At 38.6% G+C, this 15,833-nt stretch overlaps 1 protein-coding gene across 3 annotated transcripts in view; it reads right to left on the bottom strand.

Annotated features, from left to right (window-relative positions):
- LOC120522883 (rho GTPase-activating protein 6) overlaps positions 1-15,833 on the bottom strand; it is a 207,711-nt gene that overhangs the window by 25,676 nt on the left and 166,202 nt on the right. For all 3 annotated transcript variants that reach the window (XM_039743631.1, XM_039743630.1, XM_039743633.1), the window contains one exon: positions 6,662-6,717. In XM_039743631.1, coding sequence (XP_039599565.1) covers positions 6,662-6,717 — 56 coding nt within the window. The remainder of the gene's footprint in view (positions 1-6,661; positions 6,718-15,833) is intronic.

The following is a 15,833-nucleotide window of genomic DNA, read 5'->3' as shown; positions in this document are numbered from 1 at the left end:
TTATTACCTTTTAGATACACTGGGTTTCAAACAGACATTTGTTATATTCATATTTGGCATCAATACAACACAAAATCACTAAATTTCAGTTTTTAAATAGATTAAACATATGACATCATTACCTAGAAAAGTTAAGAGCGCAACATGTTTTGGTAAGTCACTTTTTCCTAAATATTATGATATGGTATATTTTATTTTTCTAAATATTTTTTCAAATGTATTTATTAAAAGTCACTTAAGAAAAGGGAAATGTGAGATATCTGTAGACTGCTTATATCACTCATTTAGTATTCATCTTCATTAGTGCTCTAAATCCATCCATCCATTCTCCAAGCCTCCGAATCCGAACACAGGGTCATGGGGGTCTGCTGGAGCCAATCCCAGCCAACACAGGGCACAAGGCAGGAACCAATCCCGGGCAGGGTGCCAACCCACCGCAGGACACACACAAACACATCCACACACCAAGCACACACTAGGGCCAATTTAGAATCGCCAATCCACCTAACCTGCATGTCTTTGGACTGTGGGAGGAAACCGGAGGGCCCAGATGAAACCCACGCTAGTGCTCTAAATATTACATTATATGTTGTCAATTAAAATATACATTACAGGTATGCTTACAACAGAACTATACCAACAGACAGACAAACGACCATGCCAGATCACATCTGTGCATTCAAGGTTGTCATTCAGCTGAAACTTTTGTAATGGCTATGCAAATAATATAAGCCAAATAATACAAACTGAAATAATAAAAGACAAAAAAATTGACAAAGAAGACAGAAGGGCACTTAATAAATTACTTGCCATTGTGGACAAAGACATTTACCCTTTTTATGACATTCTCCTTCAGAGAGAAAGAACACCTTCAGCAACAGGCAGGTCCTAATGCATTGGCACAGACAGTCCTATGGGAGGTAATTTCTGCCAGCAGCCATAACATGTTATAATGAATTTCCTAACTTCCACAGTGGTGTTGATATCTTATTTTCTGAAGGGTACTGAGTTGTTCCTTACACTGTAATACAGTACATTCATTCAAACAAACTATCCCCTTTATATGTATTATTTTGGAGACCTTAATTGTAGAGATTAACTAATGGATGTAAGATCTAATATCCTGTGAGAAAGATGAAAGGCTTGCCTTGAATTACAAACTGTATTTATTTGCTCTATGTTTTGAACATGATTTTTTCTTTGATGTGGCCTCCGATGAAGCATACAGAAAACAAAAACCAAAACCATAAAAAATGAATAGAAGTAAATGTAAAAGGAAAAGACCTTCTGCAATAATACAGAATTTATACAAGATCTAAAATGGCAAAATGTTCTTTTTTATTGGTTGCCCTTGACTTCCCATAACCCAAAATAAATAATCAGGTTAAGTAAACACATATATAGATTGAAATAACACAGTAAACTATATATTTCTCACTGTCAGCATGTGTAAATTGTCCTAACTTCTTTACATGAAGTCACAGAAAACCATGCAAAAATATACAATTTTAATTTCTGTTGATATACAAAAGGACATGCTTAATTATTTTTTGAGATTTTAAATTCCTCAAAATGTAATATGTGAAAAGGAAATATTTTCTTCATATAACAGAATAAAAATTTGCTGTTCACATAGTTCACAGATGTATAAACCACAATCAAAATTGGCAGTTTTTTTTACATTTCACTTTTTATTGATGTCAAAGCATCAATACAAAAAATAAACTGTTCAACGAGCAACATTTATAACTGAGGGTTCCATCAAAGAGATCTATTTCAAACTCTCTTCTTTGACACATTATCAGGCAAAACAGAATGGTTAGAAGACTTGGAGAAATTAGGCATGTTCAATAATGATTTTAAATGCTGCTAGATGAGGACCATCTTGATAAAATTTCTCAATATAATGAAATATATTTTAATTTTTTCTTGTAGGGTTCAAGTATTTTGATGTCTTTTGTTGTTTAGATAGAGAGAGAGATATTTCTTTTTTTAAATTTCCCCATGGCATTAATAAAGTTTATCTAATCTAATCTAACCTAATCTTATCTAATCTAATCTAATTTAATTACACTGCTCATAAAAATTAAGAGAACACTTAATTATCACAGTCTAACACAAAGTCAGTTAAGCTTCAGGGATATCAATCTCCCCAGTTAGGAAGCAGAAGTGATTGTGAATCAGCTTCACCTGCTTTGGTGCAAATGAAAGTGAAAATAGGTGCAGTAGAGAGGCAACAGCAAAATGACCCTCAAAAAGGGAATGAGGCCACAGACAATTGCTCTCTCCTTATCCTTCCTGACAGATTCTTTCCTAGTTTCGCATTTTGCTAGTGCCTTTGTCTGGTAGAATGAGGCAGTACCTGCAGCTGATTCAGCTTGCACAGATAGTGCAGCTCATCCAGGATAGCACATCCATATGTGCCGTTACAAGAAGGTCTGCTGTGTCTCCCAGCACAGCCTCAAGAGCATGGGGGAGACACCACAAGACGGCCCATTACACAAGGAGAGCTGGAAGAGGCCATAGAAGGTCATGAACCCAGCAGCAGGACCAGAATCTGCTCCTATTGCAAGAGTCAACAAGAGGATCACTAACAGAGCCGTACAAAATGATCTCCAGCTGGCTACTGGTATGCATGTTTCTGACCAAACTGTCAGAAACAGACTTCATGAGGGTGGCATGAGGGCTCAATATCCTCTAGTGGGACCTGTGGTCATAGCCCCTTATTTTGCAGCTTGATTGGCATTTGCCAGCGAATACCACAATTGGCAGCTCAGCCACTGGTGCCCATTAATCTTCACATACAGTATGAGAGCAACTTCACACTAAGCACATGTGACAGATGTGAAAATGCCTGAAGACACCGTGGTGAACTTTATGCAAACTGCAACACCAACCAGCATTACCAGTTTGGCAGGGGGTCAGTGATGGTTTGGGGAGGCATATCCTTGGAGGGTCAGAGAGACCTCTACGTACTAGGCAACGGTACCCTGACAGCTCTTTGTACTGGGATGAAATCCCTGCAGCCACTGAGTCCTTCCAAGACTAAAGTTGGGGAGGTGGGGCCACCTGCCATAAAAGATGGAGACTTTAAGAATTAATGTTGTCCGGTTAACTACATTTTTTGCTTTTTTATCTCAGTTACATATCAGTATCTGTAATCTTAAAACCATTCAGTATAATCCTGATATTTCTTTTAGTTACTTGTAAGTTTCTGATCTGTTCAAGTGTAAAGTGTATGTTTTCAATATACAATTTATAAAATAATAAAATACAGTGAAACCGTTTCAAATTAAAAATTGATTTTATTTATCAGGTGCTCTTGTTTTCATAGGTATGATAGATAACTCTAGTCTAATATTTCCAATCGATTTTAAGAAGTTTATTCTTTTCATTAATTCTTTACTGATCATCTGTAGTTTAAACTTTCACATGTTCTTGACTTTCACCAGAGTGGACTCTCTTTCTATAATACCTGTAGTTTAAACTTTTGAAATCTTATTTCCTGCTTGTTTGAGTGCTAATGCAGGTTTATTATCTACATTACTTATTGCAAATTAAACCTTCTGAAGTGTTTGTCCTTCTGGACTTGAAAGGCATACCCCAAAAGTATTCTGACTCTTCTGCTGTGGATAAAAACACTCAAATCTTGCTTCACATATTGACTTTGTGCAAATTGTTCATTAACTTTCTAACTTAAGTTTTACTTGTTCCTATTGTGAATTCCCAAAGACACTGACTTTAAAGTGTGTTGTGCATCTTCAAACTAGGAATTTTAAGTAAATTACCTCTCATGTGACCACTGCTGTTTATAGATATCTTTCTTTTAAAATGAGACCAATCACCACTCACTTCACATGTGTAAGTTTTCCTCTAATGTAGATGAAAAGGATTAAAAATGTAGAAAGAGTTTCAAAAACTGTTAGCAAACACCAAAAAAAGAGGCTTGCAGTAATTGAAACAGTCTCATCAAACAAACTACTTTTCACTGATGTCAATGTGCGGAACATTGTGTGTACAGTATCCTAGTCCATCAGCAAAAGACCAAATATATATGACAAAACCAGATCCTCTAAGCTAATACTTGCTGCAACATCCTGTCTGTAACAACACAAAGTCTTTTTCTATTATTTTCTAATATTACACTATTCTTTTGATTAGAAATATACCAAATATTTTATATTTTAAGTGTACACATAACCATTACCCTTCTTAATTAATGTTTTTAGTTAGGTTTATGTCCTGAGACTCAAATAGCTAAACCAAGAGCAATATTTGTTTTCAATCAAACAATTTTGAAATACAGTAAGTTTGTGTCATTATAATGCTGGATCATAATCCCGCAACCTCATTGCACCTTTCTGAAACAGGCAACTAGTTTTTGCTCAGTACTTAGAACGATCACAATGCCATTTACTTTAATTAATAAGAATGCTAGGACCACAGACAGCAAAACAATCTACTCCATATTTCATGAGGAGTACAAAATTCTTAACTTTCTATGCAGCTTTCCTGTGAGGTTAGATAGATAGATAGATACTTTATTAATCTCCAAGGGGAAATTCACATACTCCAGCAGCAGCATACTGATAAAAACAGTATTAATTAAAGAGCAATAAAAGCACAGTGCAAGTTAAAAAAAATGAAAGGTGGAGAGTGTGAGATAGGTATAACAGTAAAATCTTGTGTAGTTTTAACGTTTACCTCCCCGGGTGGAACTGAAGAGTAGTGTGGGGGAGGAATAATCTCCTCAGTCTATCAGTGGAGCAGGACAGTGACAGCAATCTGGTGCTGAAGCTGCTCCTCTGTCTGGTGATGACACTGTTAAGTGGATGCATTGGATTCTTCATGATTGACAGGAGCCTGCTCAGCGCCCATCGCTCTGCCACAGATGTCAAACTGTCCAGGCTGCCTACAATAGAGCCTGCCTTCCTCATCAGTTTGTCCAGGCGTGAGGCGCCCCTCTTGTTTATGCTGCCTCCCCGACACACCAGCACGTAGAAGAGGGCGTGCGCCACAACCGTCTTATAGAATATCTGCAGCATCTTATTGCAGATGTTGAAGGACACCAGCCTTCTAAGGAAGTATAGTCGGCTCTGCCTTCTCTTGCTCAGAGCATCAGTATTGGCAGTCCAGTCCAGTTTATCATCCAGCTGCACTCCCAGGTATATATAGATCTGCACTCTCTGCACACAGTCACCTCTGATGATCATGGGGTCCATGAGGGGCCTGGGCCTCCTAAAATCCACCACCAGCTCCTTGGTTTTGCTGCTGTTCAGCTGTAGGTGGTTTGAGTCGCACCATTTAACAAAGTCCTTCGTTAGGTTCCTATCCTCCTCCTCCTGCCCTCTCTTGATGCAGCCCATGATAGTGTCGTCAGCAAACTTTTGCACGTGGCAGGACTCCAAGTTGTATTGGAAGTCCGATGTATATAGGCTGAACAGAGCAGGAGAAAGCACAGTCCCCTGCAGCGCTCCTGTCAGACCTGCAGTTCCCAAAATGCACATACTGAGATCTGTCTGTAAGACAGTCCACGATCCGTGCCAACAGGTATGAATCTACTCCCATTTCTGTCAGCTTGTCCCTAAGGAGCAGAGGTTAAACATACTGATGACGTGAGTGAACAGAGTTTAATTGTAATCTCCTCTAACAATAGCACCTTGTCCAATTCAAAAACCATTTGACCAACTCCAAGCGATTCAGTTTGTTTCTTGTTATTGGTAACTGCATTTTTATGACATTCCTTCCAAATATGAGGTGCTATCTAATGTGGATCCGGAGATGTGATGCTCGCAAGATGCAATCAGATGCTTCACTTCTCCAATTGGAACATCTTTGATTCTTATTTCCTCCATCACTATAAGATTTTCACCTTTATTCTGTATACCAGGTACTTCTGTAGTTCATTTTATAGAAAATCAACTGGCCAATTTTATGAATTAGTTTTCTGTTATTCTCCCAGTTAAATGTAGTGGAACATATTAAGTTCAGGTCCGTGATGCTTGCCTACAGAGTAGTCCACAGGTTAGTACCTATGTACAGTATATGGAGACACTTGTGAGATCCTTTACTTCTTCTTGACAACTCGGGTCTGACAAAAGGCATCTGGTGATGTCACCCCTGTGTGACATCAATCCTCAATTCAGACTCTTTTCATGTGTAGCTCTTAGCTGGAGGAATGAGCTGACTAACTCCATTCAAAGTTCTGACTTCCATGACGGTTTTAAGAAGCATTTGATTCTCGTTTAATGATTTTTTGTCTAACACACATTTGACTTTTATAACAAAAGAAGTGTAACTAGATAGAACTTTGTTCTGAGCTCTTCAATTGTGATGATCAGTTTTGTGACCTTGTCCTGTAACACTTCTTTCTAAACATTCCTCTAGACTGATGTTTACTTGATTATGCTGACCTCTTTTTTTTAAGTTGTTTTAGATAAAAGAATCTGCTAAGCAAACAAATGTAAAGGTAATGTACACATATGTATAGTTTTAAAAAAGGATTATATGGACTATTTTTTTAAAGGTACAGTTAAATTAAACTAATACATAATTTCACTTAGCCAGCACTATATATATATTGTACAATGTATACAAGCAATCAAATTCACTGACATGTATTCTTTAAGCTTACAAAAATATTGTAAACAAAATATCTTACTTGTCGTACTCTCTTCTTCGAACTTCCAACTCTGAATATCCCTACTGTCTGAAGCCCTGAAATAAAAAATAATGTTTTTCACAAATTTTTTTATTCATAATATATTTTGTATTTATAATGCCATCCTCATTATGTGTCCTGTTTGCCCATTTTCTGGGCATGTTTTCCCTTAAATAGTCATGAGAAGCCACGATTTCTACCATGTCTGACCAACTAATATAGCCAAGATATTTTTGTCTTTTTTATTGACCAAAAATAATTTGGATGACATGTTTAGAAAGGAAATATATATAATATAAGAATGACTTGATGTAGGAGAATGAAAACAATAGCAATCCATAAAACTCAAATAACAAGTTATTTTATCAGTCAGGATTGACTTCTAATTAATTAATTGGGCTGGAACAAAAACAGCCAGTGAAGTTCTCTGGGATTGAACTTGGGAACCCTTCAGATTGTTCAATGGAAAACTTTAACATAATACTTGCAAACCTGCTTAATCTAATTCAGGGTCATTACAAGCTGGAACCTAACCTGGGTGCAAGTTTGGAAACTTACCTAGACAATGTGTCAGTCCATTGCAGGGACCACATACAGCATCCATATTCCCATTGACAATGTATATTTTAGGATCAAAGGATAAAAATGCTTTATAAAATAATTTACAATAAAATAGACATATAAATGCAACAGATGCTGTAGTTGTATAAATGAACAGAATAATGAGAAACAGACATTGCAGACAGAGCTGATTAAAACTGTGTTGTCTAATGTGAAGAGACAAATGCAGAAAGATGGTATTTTATTGTCTGAAAAGAGAGAGAGAGAGATAGGCAGAATAAGCAATATATAAAAATGTGATCAGATACACAGATTCACATAAAAGGCAGTTTATAAAACAAACTGAGAGACAGATAGACACTGATAGAAAAAGTGGTTTATAAAATAAAGTGTCAGACAGATAAATGAACATATTATACAAGACACTATATCTACAGGTTTGCAGGAAATGGGCATAAAGAAAAAAAATCGCTGCATCTATTCATCCAGTACAAGTTTATCGTAGCCAAGTTTATCTGGGTAGCACTGTACATAAGTTAAGAAACAAATCTTAATGACAGGACATTCAGTAGGATAATTTAAATGGCATCAGTTAATTTGAAATGTACATTTTTAGGCTATGGGAAGAAATTCAAGTATATGCAGAAAGATTACATCATATGAAAGGATTATGTGAAAAGGGTACATAGAGTGAGAATAAAAACTGAGTTTCTGGAGCACTGAGACAAGAGTGCTAACCACTATGAGACAACTCTACATTGAAAAGTACAGAAGGGAAGAAAAAGTTAATGGAAGACATAACACATACAAAATAAAAGAAAAACATACTAAACTGTTTTTATAATATTCTAGTGCTGATTCTATATTTATAAGTAGCCCAAAGTTTTAGGAGATATAATGGAATCTCTAGAATTTCTTAAAAAATGTATAAATAACATTAGTAAATTAAGTCAACACTTGCCAATAAATTCCGTTCTGCCTTTGTAACTTTTTAAAGGCACTAAATGGCCTTTCGGAAGCAAGCTAGTTGATAATAACAATACAACTTCAAACTTACTTTATATGTTTTGTGTTGTGATAATGAGTCTTCAGAAACTGCACTGGACAAAGTGGCAGTCCTTTAGGTTTGTTCAACTAACCTGCCATATTTCGGTGTTTGTGAAAAGAAACTCGAGGACAGATGAAAACCTGCACTGGGATTTGAATCCAGGATGCTAATTTCATGAGGAAACAGCACTTACCAATACACCACTGTGCTGCCGTAGTATGGGAATATTTACAGTAGGTGGAAATACTTTAGTACATTTAAGGCAGCCACCAGGAGGCAGCTGGAACACACAGTAATTCACCATGGCACACTTAAACATGTAGATAAAGATACTACTGTGATGTTCTGTTTGTATCTGAATCCAAAATTACAATGTAATCATTTATTTCAGGCAAAATTATTAAAAAAAAGCAAAATGTTACAATATGAAAACCATTAGCTGTTCAATATGTAGCTAAAAATATAATCAATAACAACAAAAAAAAATCAAAAACAAAAAGCAAATGCAAAAATTATTGGATGAGGGGATGAGTGAGATTGTGTATCTCTTACACTTGACAATTTATGAAAATCTCACCCACAACTCAGGCTAAAATAGAAATGGTATATTGTAACAATAATAATAATAATAAGAAGAAGAAGCAATCTTGTAGGAGCTCCTGACATAATCATGATTGACAAGGAAACTGTCAAGAACCTGGAACCAGGCAAAGCGTACAGATACCTTGATGATGACGAGAGTGATGACATGAAGCACATTCTGATGAAGCCCAAGATCAGCAAACAGTACTATTGTCAAGTGTGACCTGCCATCAAGACAGAGCTCAGCTCACGAAATAAGAGATCAGCCATCAACTGCCTGAATGTACCAGTTGTCCTATATAGATCTGGAATTACCTTCTACATGTGCAAGCGGACGCAGAGTATCTCTACATCTCACAATGCCAAGGAGGCTGAGGACTTTTAGAGGTCAAGACAGCAGAGAAGGTTACAATTGTCACTCTGTGCAAGTACCTTGAGTGGACCGGCTTCTGCAATTGCTGCTCAAACACCACAAAGCTCTGCACAATCACAAATCCATTAAGTAGGGAGGCCACAAATAAAAAAGGTATGGTTTGCCAGAGACCACTAGTGCTAGCAGTGAGAAAACCAAGCAGTTACTCAAGTACAACATCATGGAGGCGAGGATGCAGCACTACATAAAGCCACTACACTGCCAGTTCTTCAACAACATGGACACGCCATTCGTCAACAATAATAATACATTTTATTGATATAGCGCCTTTCGCATGCTCAAGGCACTTACAGAATATGAGAAAGAAAGGCAGGGTATACAGCATATAGCATTGTACAAACCAAATAAATAAATAAAGAAGAGTAAGACAGTAAATTCAGAGAAAGCCTAATAGACAACAGAATTGATGGTCTAGCAGACACACACAGGCTACATGAGCATCTTGACAGAGAGGTAAACTGAGAAAAGGGGAAAGTCAAGTAGAGCTAAAAGCCTTCCTTAACAGATGAGCTTTGAGTTGTTTTTTAAAAGAATTCATGGAGTCAGCTGACCTGATTAATTTCGGTAGGTCATTCCAGAGTCTGGGCTATACAGCTGAAGGCCCTGTCACCCATGGAGTGTAGATTAGTGTGGGGCACAACAAGATTAACAGAATCAGAGTACCTTATTGAGTGGGCAGGCACACAGTGATGGAGAAGGTCACTGATGTAGCTTGGCGCGAGGTTATTTAAGGCTTTGTAGGTTATTAGTAGGATTTTATATTCGATTCTGTAAGACACAGGGAGCCAGTGAAGACGGAGCAGGATGGGTGTGATGTGCTCGCTGCTGCTGGTTCGAGTAAGGACTCTTGCAGCCGAGTTTTGAATAAGCTGGAGCTGTGATATAAGATTAGAAGGGGCACCTGTCAACAGCGAGTTACAATAATCAATGCGGGATGTGATAAAAGCATGGACAAGTTTCTCAGTATTAGAAAAGGAGAGGAAGGAGCGAACACGGGATATGTTACGGAGGTGAAAATAAGAAAGTTTCTTAATGTGATTTATGAGTAAGAAAGGGAGGAATCAAAAATGACACCAAGATTCTTTGCAGTAGAGGCAGGTCTGATGAGATCACCGCCAAGATGGACTGGGAAGGAGCTCATTTTATTAAGTTGCATTTTAGTCCCAATTTGCAGGAGTTCAGTTTTGTTGCAATTTAATTTTAAAGAGTTCTGCTCCATCCAGGTTTTAATTTCACTAAGGCAGGTTGTGAGCTGAGAAAGCTCTGATGAAGTTCCACTTTTAACATTGAAGTAGAGTTGAGTATCATCTGCATAAAAATGATAGCCCAGTCCATAGCTACGAATAATATGGCCAAGGGAAGCATATAAATACAGAAGAGAAGAGGGCCAAGACAGAGCCCTGAGGAACTCCTTGTGTGACTGGTGCCAAGCTGGATCTACTGTTGCCAAGACTAACAAACTCTTGCCTATCAGTCAGATAGGACTTGAACCACTGGAGGGCAGTGCCAGAGATACCCAGCATGTTCTCCATTCTGGACAGTAGAATGTCATGTCTGACAGTGTCAAATGCTGCACTGAGGTCTAACAGAATTAATATGCTGGTTTGTCCAGAGTCTGCTGCCATAAGCAAATCATTGGTTACCCGTAGCAGAGCAGTTTCACAGCTGTGCTGCACCCTGAAACCAGACTGAAAGGGTTCCATCAAATTATTAGACGTTAAGTAATTGGTGAGCTGGGAAGCTACAACATGCTCAAGAGCTTTTGACAGGAAAGGTAAGTGGGAAATAGGCCGAAATTGTTAAGATTGTCAGCATCAAGACCAGACTTTTTTAACATTGGGGTTACAGAAGCGATTTTAAAAGTGAGCGGCACAGAGCCAGTGTCAAGGGATGAGTTTATTATTGTTGTAACAGTCGGGATTATGGCATGAAGGCAGGATTTAAGTAGTGTGCTGGGGATGGGGTCCAGTACACAAGTAGTCGGCCTCATCTTACAAAGCAGGTCATTAACAAAAGCAGATGTGACTGGTGAGAACTTAGAGAAGGAGCTGGATGGAGTGGGAAAACAGGCAGAGATATAAACAGATGATGTATTTATGTTAGTTGAATTATTTAGATCTTTAATTTTGTTACGGAAAAAGTGGAGGAAATCCTCACAGACTTCAGTAGAAGAGGTAGTTGGGCCAGATGCAGGTTTGAGTAGTTTATTAACTACAGAAAACAAAACCCTTGGGTTATTGTGGCCACTTTCTATTATTCTGCCATAGTGGGTGTTCTTAGCAGCAGTTAGTGCTTCTCTGTAAGCTCTTTGGTGGTCAGAGAAAGCCTGGATGTGCACGGTGAGGCCAGTCTTACGTGACATTCTCTCAAGGCGTCAGCCAACTGCTTTCATAGATCGCAGTTCTGAGTTATACCAAGGAGCTGAACGTTTAAAGGAAACCTCCTTATGTTTTAAAGGAGCTGTTTTATCTAATGCTGAATGAAGGGCTGAGTTATAGTGGTCAACAAGACTATCTAGTGTTGATGGAATAGGTGCAGACAGTAAAAGATCAGAAATGGATCCAGAAAGGATAGAGGGACAGATATTTTTAAGGTTTCTGTAAGAAATTTGTCGTTTACAGGTAAGAGGAGGTAAAGGTAGTGAGACAGTGCAAAATACTGCTTTATGGTCAGAGTCCCAAATCAGTGCTGTAAATATTTGCAACAGATAGTCCAGAAGTGCAGATAGATCCAATATATGACCACCAGAGTGGTGTTGTGTCAAGTCAAAACAGTCCAGTAAGGATAGGAATTCATTTCTCAGTTTAGATGTAGTAGTGTCAATATGGATGTTGAAATCACCAAGAAGGATAATTCTCTGAGAGTAAGAGCTTAGGTGGGTTAAAAGTTCAATCAGATCAGATAAGAAGGATGCATTGTATTTTGGGGGATGATAAAGAACAATGAGTGAGACAGGACCTGTTTCCGTTATTAGTTTAAGAGCCAGGCACTCAAAAGACAGTGGACAGTCAATTGGGATTCATTTGATATTTAAGTCTGCTCTGATAATTACCGCTAGCCTACCTCCTTGTCTTGAGCTGTGAGGTTCTGTTTGGAAAGTGAAACCACGTGGAGTCGCCTCCGTGAGAGACGTCAATTCGTTTGGTTTTTGCCAAGTCTCCGCTAAACACAGTATATCAAGTTAGGTGTCAGTGATGAGTTCTGACAGCACCAATGCTTTGCCATTTAGAGATCTCCAGTTAAACAGTGCAATATTAGTTAATGAGGCATCTTTTGCACATAGCCGAGATCAGGGTTTATTTCCACACAATGCAAATTTGGCACACTGACACTTGTATTTTTAGGGCCATGAGAAGGAAGGCTTATTCCTGAGCAAATGCTGCCGGTTGTCTTTTTATTCACAGCCCGGCGGTGGCGGCGGCCTGACCCGCGATGTATATATTTCGGGCGCTGCAAAATACTGGCGTCTTTAAGGATGTTCCAATCAGACCATTTGCTCTGGACAAACTATTTAATAAGAAGGAGTTTGTCATGAGAGTATTTTAGCATGATACTGGGCAATACTTATCTGAAAAGCAGTGGAGAAGCAGCACAGCATAGCGGAACCATTAGGACAGGCGGGTGTGGTAGCGTTGATGAGATGAACGGCGATTGCAATGCAGCAGAAAGCATAGCAGGAGGAGGTAGCAGGATTTGGAGGTTCCAATACACAGCCACAAACAGTAACGCTTGGTAATTTCATGCATGATCACCGCGGAGCCATAAGCCAGGTTAGTATGAGCATTAGATCAGATCCCAGTCGTAGAGTACTGTAAAATGAATCGGGAGCAGATCAACATAGCGAATATAATCACGGAGACAGATCATCCTGAGGTCCTAGATCGTCAGGTACAAAGAAATGTTCGTAGGTCTTGTCCCGCGATCAACAGACTCAGCTGTTACCAGTCAAAGTAGAGTCCATAAAATCTGTAAATATTAAGCCAAATCCATGCAATTCAAATCGGCTGAATCCACAAACTATACGTACAATGAAAGAAATAAAACAAGCGTGAGAAAGTGTAGAATTAAGGCGAATTTTGCAAAAAGTGTTAACAGGGAGGAGCGGCAGCAACTTGCGTGCACCAGCGTCCCCTCACCTGTTACTGTTACAAGGATCTAATACATGCATGGCTTCAAAGTGCATGTCTCAAGGGTGAAACTAAAAGCCTTATCACAGCCACTAAAGATTAGGCCTTGAACAGCTGGGAAGCTGAGGAGTCCACCGGCCACATAGTGTCTGGATTCCATGTACAGGCCCCGAAGTAACATCTTGAATGTCACAACAAGGTCACTATGTACCTGCACTGGGCAGTATGCTAACAGATGGGTGTTTCTATGATACACAAGTGGTATGAGAATACACCAAACATAGTCATTGATGAAGGAGACTTTGTCGTCATGTGGATCAAGACCATTCCCACAGACTGTACCATCACCACCAACAGGCCAGACATCGTACTGTATGACATGAAGAGCAAGTCGTGCGTCTTCATCAATATAACATCCTGAGCAAGAATGCAGAGAAGATCTTCAAGTATAAAATCCTTGAGATCGAAAGCAGTTGGACAAACTCCAATTTAGAGTCAGCAAGATCCAGAAGATTGCACTCCACTGAATGGCCTGCATTCTTAAGATGAGTCCTCTGCTGAACAACAAGCAGAGTTGAAGCCTATTCTAGCAGTATCTAAAGTGAAGCAGAAAGCAACAGTGGACAAGATGACATACCTCTGCAGAAGCGATTCATGTACACAGCCACACTTGCAATCATAATTGAGACCTAAACATAATCACTAAATTAACATAACACCCATGTCTTTAATATGGGGGAAGAAAGCTTGACTACCTGGAGAAAACCCAAACAGAAACTGGAATCAAGCTCCAGTTTCCAAAAAGACCTGCTCCAGGATTCAAACTCAGACAGCTGACTATTTGAGAAAGCACAAATAATTACATCATTGTGCTTCTTTCTTTTCGGCTAACATTAAATTTCTGGACTCTGTTTCAAATTAATTTTTCTAGTACTCATTGGAGCAGATTAAACCACTTTTATGGATCTTCAATTAAGGAACAATTAAGCTGCATAACCTTTTGTAAAAAAAAAACTAGCTATTCAATAATTGAATAGTTTATGATGCCTGTCCAAATGCTGTGGAATTCCTTTGCCCAGTTTTGTATCACTAATCTATTTTTTTGCTCAAAAGATGACTTCTTACTGAATGTTTGCAAAATAACCACATATGACACTAGATAAACAAAAGACAACTTGTGTCTAAGAATGTGTTAGGTAGAAGCTTAACCTCTGTTAAAGCTGTCTTGAATCTTGGGTTGAAAAAAGAGGATACAAAAGGCTTGATTTCAGTTCTGCTGAGGTCACTTTTGGTACAGTATAAAGAACCATCTGGTTTATTTAGATGACATTTCTGTGTGCAATTAAAAGTTGGGGTTGCCATTAGTCAAAAACAGTTGACACTTTATGACTAACTATAACTACAAACCTTTCAAATTTCACATAACAGAGCTCCAGAAAACTTTAAAGATATGCAGACATGACAGCAGAATTCATGACTTAAAATTGGTTCTTTATAGATGGAATGGTCAAAGGGCATAATGCTACGAGTTTGCCTTCCACTTTGTTTATATAACAGGACAGCTAAACTAAAATTCTTAAAAGAAACAAGTAAATCCCTATTTTGTATTTGAGTGAACTTCCACATCCTCTCCCACCCAACATTTCCTGGGATGTTGTGTGAAGTCTACACTATTTATCCTTAGCAAGAGCTTCCTCCTCAACTCCAAAGACAAGCTGCCGCTTTCCTTAACACTGGTAAGCAGCCATTGTTTATGTGCACACTTTTAGGAGGCAGGGATCAGATTCAGGAAAAGATGCTGGCTTGGATTTTTTGTTGAAAAAACTATTTTACTTCGCCAAAAATATGGAAATAAGATCAGAAAATTAATGGAATGGACAAATTCAAACACCTTTATTTATATCAACAATATTCTGTCTTTATAACAGAGCTCAGGATATACAGTACTCAAATTATAAACTGAAAAGATTTTTATTCCAGGACATTAGTTCTAATGCTTACTTTCACTACCTTTATTCATTTAGGTTACAGTTTTATACAAAGATGCTTATATAAGACATTGACATCATTTAACTATTTCAACATATCTGCAAGGGCAGCATGGTGGCGCAATGGGCACAGCTGCTGTCTCACAGTTAGGAGACCCGGGTTCGCTTCCTGAGTCCACCCTGCGTGGAGTTTGCATATTCTCCCCGTGGGCTTCTTCTGGGTACTCTGGTTTCCTCCCACAGTCCAAAGACAAGCAGGTTAGGTGCAATGGTGATCCTAAATTGTGCTTGGTGTGTGCGCATGGCCTGCCCGGGGTTTGTTTCCTGCCTTGTGCCCTATGTTGGCTGGGATTGGCTCCAGCAGACCCCTGTGACTGTGTAGTTAGGGTATAGTGGGTTGGATAATGGATGGATGGAACATATCTGCAATATG

The sequence above is a fragment of the Polypterus senegalus genome, chromosome 2, assembly GCF_016835505.1.
Source record: "Polypterus senegalus isolate Bchr_013 chromosome 2, ASM1683550v1, whole genome shotgun sequence".
In the NCBI taxonomy this organism is placed as follows: domain Eukaryota; kingdom Metazoa; phylum Chordata; class Cladistia; order Polypteriformes; family Polypteridae; genus Polypterus; species Polypterus senegalus.
The sequence above is the reverse complement of the archived record's forward strand: the minus strand, read 5'-3'. Positions and strand labels throughout refer to the sequence as shown.